This window comes from Limulus polyphemus, unplaced genomic scaffold (assembly GCF_000517525.1).
Source record: "Limulus polyphemus unplaced genomic scaffold, Limulus_polyphemus-2.1.2 Scaffold4400, whole genome shotgun sequence".
NCBI lineage: Eukaryota > Metazoa > Arthropoda > Merostomata > Xiphosura > Limulidae > Limulus > Limulus polyphemus.
Window position 1 is genome coordinate 43,692 of NW_013670010.1, and position 4,826 is coordinate 48,517.

The 4,826-nt window shown below is 29.6% G+C and overlaps 1 protein-coding gene across 1 annotated transcript in view; it reads right to left on the minus strand.

The window, feature by feature from the left end:
- LOC106471085 (ribosomal protein S6 kinase beta-1-like) overlaps positions 1–4,826 on the minus strand; it is a 57,485-nt gene that overhangs the window by 15,562 nt on the left and 37,097 nt on the right. The window contains exons 11-12 of the mRNA XM_013931673.2: positions 1,995–2,135; positions 1,639–1,746 (exon numbers count right to left, since the gene is read on the minus strand). Of these exons, the coding sequence (XP_013787127.1) occupies positions 1,639–1,746; positions 1,995–2,135 (249 nt within the window). The remainder of the gene's footprint in view (positions 1–1,638; positions 1,747–1,994; positions 2,136–4,826) is intronic.

Here is a 4,826-nt window from a genome sequence, read left to right on the forward strand (position 1 = left end):
AAAATCGTATTTTTAACTGTCGTTTTTTTTTATTTACTTTTAAATTAAGAAATTAAATAATGTATAATTCTAAAATTTGAATTATAATCTACAGTTTGATACCAAACTTAATGACATAAATTCAAGAATTAGTAGTTTAATAAAATTTTGAATGACAGTCAACAAACATGATGACATGACCTTTCACCCTTGACTCGTCTGGAAAGGGTTAATTAAAAAAAAAGTAGATACTTTTAGATGAAAACTAACAGATATTATGTTATATTTACGTGCATCTACTCCAATGGGTTTTGGGGTAAAGTAAAAATACCAAAAGATTTTCATTTGTTAGCATTATTATCTTTTGGTTTTTTAATTTCTGTCCTAACTTTTTTATGACATGATTTTTCAAATTTGAGTACCAAAAATGTTTGTGCACAAAAGTGGTAAATGCTCCCAAATTTAGCCTGTATTACCTCCTACATTTTAAGAAAATGCATATCGTTCTCAAAAAATCTGACTTAGAATAACCTTTGAATGATAGCCATGTAATTTTAATTTTTCAATTAACATTTAGTTTTGAAATTTATACTCAAAAGTGAACTCCTCAGCTTTTATAAGAATTAGAAAATGGAGATAATCTTTCAATTAGATCTGAATTAGGAAGTAGTTTTGGGCTCAAGTTTGAGCAATATCCTGGAAAATCATTTTTATTGCATGCATAAACACAGAAATAAAAAGTACTGAGGTACCTTACTCAATAAGTAAACTCAGCAATAAGCTGTATTGAGGTAACTTAAGTACACTCAACAAATAAGCATTACTGAGGTACCTTACACAATAAGTAAACTGAGAAATAAGGAGTATTGAGGTATCTTACTCCATAAATACACTCAACAATAAGAAGTACAGAGGAAACTTAAGTAAATTTAGCAATAAGGAATGCTGGGATAACTTACTCAATCAGTACATTCAGCAATAAATAGTGTTGAGGTACCTTACACAATAAGTAAACTGAGAAATAAGGAGTACTGAAGTACCTTAATCCATGAGTAATCTCAACAATTAGTATCACTGGTGCACCTTACTCAATCAGTACACTCAGTAATTAGGAGTAATGAAGTACCTTAATCCATGAGTAATCTCAACAATTAGTATCACTGGTGCACCTTATTCAATCAGTACACTCAGTAATAAGGAGTGTTGTGATATCTTACTCAATAAATACACTCAGTAATAAGGAGTGCAGTTGAATTATTTTAATTATTAATTAATAACAAATTTATAATGTAAAATGTTATTCAAGAACTGTTTAGTGATGTATACATTTGTAGTTGTTGATAAATTTGCTAGTCAAAATCTAGCTCATGAACACATTGCAATTAATTAGCTGAACAGTTGAGATGATCTGTTCTGTAAATAAGTTTTGTTAAAAGTTAGATAACCTTTGAATAATGAAAAAAAAAAATCAAATTTTTGTAAAGTTAATAAGGAATAATAAACAAATGCAGATACAATGAAATAACCTTGAAAACACAAAAAATATGGTTAAGATTGACAAAAGGGAGAAAAATAACTTATTTGTTGTTAAGCACATGATAATAATGTAGTCAGTTTTGATCAAATAGATGTGATGTATTTTCGCATAACTCAACTTACAAAAAACACTTGATTGGCACTTTCACTGAGTTGTGAATCATCAGGACTGTCAAACGGTGTTTGTTTGGTAAATTTTGTGTCAAACTGTGAGACATCATCTTCGCTCACCTGTTATTAAAAAAATAGGTATTAAATAATATAGACTATGCTGAAACAGAGAAATATACTAAAGGAATCTTATTATATTAATAAACTACAACTTATTTTCACTAGAAATATTTCACTGATAGAATACAGAGACTAAAAACTATATATTATACTCCTTATAATAAATTTCCTCAGAAGTAAAGCATTTTTAATACATGTTTAGGTTTTTTGACTGCTTATATTTTAATTTTTAACAGTAATAAACTTACAAGATGAGGTTTAATTGGTGGGTCAACTCTCCTGGCAAGAACGTCATCCCAACTCACGTGCTTAAAGAAAGAATGAATCTTGATAGCTTTAGCATCCTCAGGTCCACTTCCTAGCCTCTGAATCACCTGTCTCTTCAGCAACTGTATCCAAGAAATTACACCTTTTAAATTAATTTACACAAAGAATGGCATCTTCAAAATCCACCTATTAATCTGTGTTAGACTGGTGGGGCATCACTGATATCCCCCCTTTTTTTTCCTCTATGTTACAGTGGAAATACTTCACAATTCTATATTAAACTTAGGACAAACTCACTAAATGGTACCTAGCTTAAGTTCAAAAACAAATCTTATAATTTGGTGTACTTTTGCTGTCATTTCTTTTACTTTGTAAGATACTGTTCCGAAAAAACAACATTAAGTCATAAAATTTCAGTTTTGTAGCTAATGATCAGAAAGTTCCATTTTATATATATATATCCAATTAATTTTAATTTCATTAACATATTCCTTTTTATATGTTATTTTACTAACCGCAGTTTTCACCATTTCCATCTACAACTCTTAAAACAAATCCAAGAAAATTAACAAAGACTTCTCACAGTGGTGTCACCATTACATTTGTCAGACTAGTTACCATGGTTTTTGAAAATAATATTCTTAGCTAAGATCACTTTATATCTAATAAATATAGTTTATTTTCAATATATAATAATTTTATTTATTTACATTGTTTGACTTTGATAAATTTAATAATATTCAATAAATAAAGTCAGACTATTTTTCCATAGCTTAGTGTACTTACTAAACTTAACTAAGCTTACATGATGTTTTGTCATAGAAGAAAATTTCCATAGCTTTCAAACAGATACAATTAAACACGAAAACATTTTTAAAAATGAGAGGAATGTCTTAAGAAATTATTAAAAATTTTTCTCAGATCTGTGGTTTTGTTCCTCAGTCTTATAAATTTCACATTAGATTCTGTGTTCTTCTCTGAGGAGCCCCATCTTGTCACTTTCTCACAAAACCATAAATTACTTCCCATACCAATTTACTTGCTATGAATAAATTATAAATGGCTTGTAAAATTTGTTGAAAAAGTTAGAATTATTAATTTTAATTAAATTTTCAAATTTGATATGCAGATGTGCACTAACACCAGAAAGGTGCTCAGTGGTCCAATTAATGCAGATGTGCACTAACACCAGAAAGGTGCTCAGTGATCCAGTAAATGCAGATGTGCACTAACACCAGAAAGGTGCTCAGTGGTCCAGTTAATGCAGATGTGCACTAACACCAGAAAGGTGCTCAGTGGTCCAGTTAATGCAGATGTGCACTAACACCAGAAAGGTGCTCAGTGGTCCAGTTAATGCAGATGTGCACTAACACCAGAAAGGTGCTCAGTGGTCCAGTTAATGTAGATGTGCACAAACACCAGAAAGGTGCTCAGTGGTCCAGATAGGTTAATATTGTAATTTGTGGATTTGCTGAAAATTTAGATACTATTCTATATATTCCAGCTTAAGATTCTATAAGAAGATGAGTTTGTTTGCAAAATATATTAATTTCTTAATACAAAAAGTGAAGCCCCTTGTCAGGGAATCACTCACAAAAGATGGACAATAAGCAATAAAGAAACAGAATATGTATTGAAAATTGGGCCAATAGATAACATGATAATACTGCTTTGGGACTAACATTCATTTTCTTAGTAACCTGGCACACTTTCAGCAAAATTTTAATCAAGAATCTTATTTCACTAGCTAAACAAATCATCAGTAGGCAACTAAATTATAGTTCAACATTCAAATTTGTAAAACAATCTCTGGTTAAGGGAGACAACAGAATACTGATCTTTGTGCTTACAGTAACCTAACAATCACAAGTCGCTCTAAAACCAGGTAATGACAACCTCAGGTTTACTCTCTCAACATGCACTCGGTCAATTTGACCAACCACGTGACCTCTTTGTACTCATTTAAAGTCTATATAGTTTTGATATTACTGACTTTTAATATAGTATGTATATCTCCACAAAATTTGGCAGACTTTCAGTAAACATACAAAAAATCATATTTTCTAGTGAAGAATTTTTAATAAACTAAAAAAAATTTTTCTGTGAATATATATTTTTTTTTACTAGACCACATGCAAACTGATTTTCATTTTAAGATTAAAAATACTTTTCTTCATCTCAAAAATATCATTTCATTTGCATAATCTCTAAAATCTCCTAAATAAAGTTCAAATGTTTGTTTTCAGTAAAACTTTATATTTTAACTGTTACTTTCTCTACTGTACCTCTATACATGGTCGGTCACTTTGACCGACCTTGTAACTATAAAAAAAAATCAAGATAAATCTAAATTACCCCTTTTTCTTTCTAGAATGACTTCAAATTGTAACATGGAACTACATTCATTTATCCTAAGTAGCTTTTATTGCCTTTTGAACCACATCTAACTACTACTATTCATGCCATTAAAAGTTATAAATCACTTGGGGGGGAATGTGAAGCTCACATTACGCTATCAAATTACATTACCCATGATCTACTTCAAGCTGCTCGTGTGCATGTCTCATGAAACATTTTTATTATTATTTATTTTACCTAATCTAACCTTAACTAACCAAAATAGATCCCAATTTTTAATTTTAGTTACTTTTATAATATTAAATAAAGAATAAACATGAAAAACAAGAAATAAATTATTTACCCAGTTCATCTTTTTATTGCTGTTGATTGTCGATGACACTTAACCATACTTTTTTATACTAATGGTAGTAATGCACTATATAATTTTTATTTAATTAAATAATACACCAAAG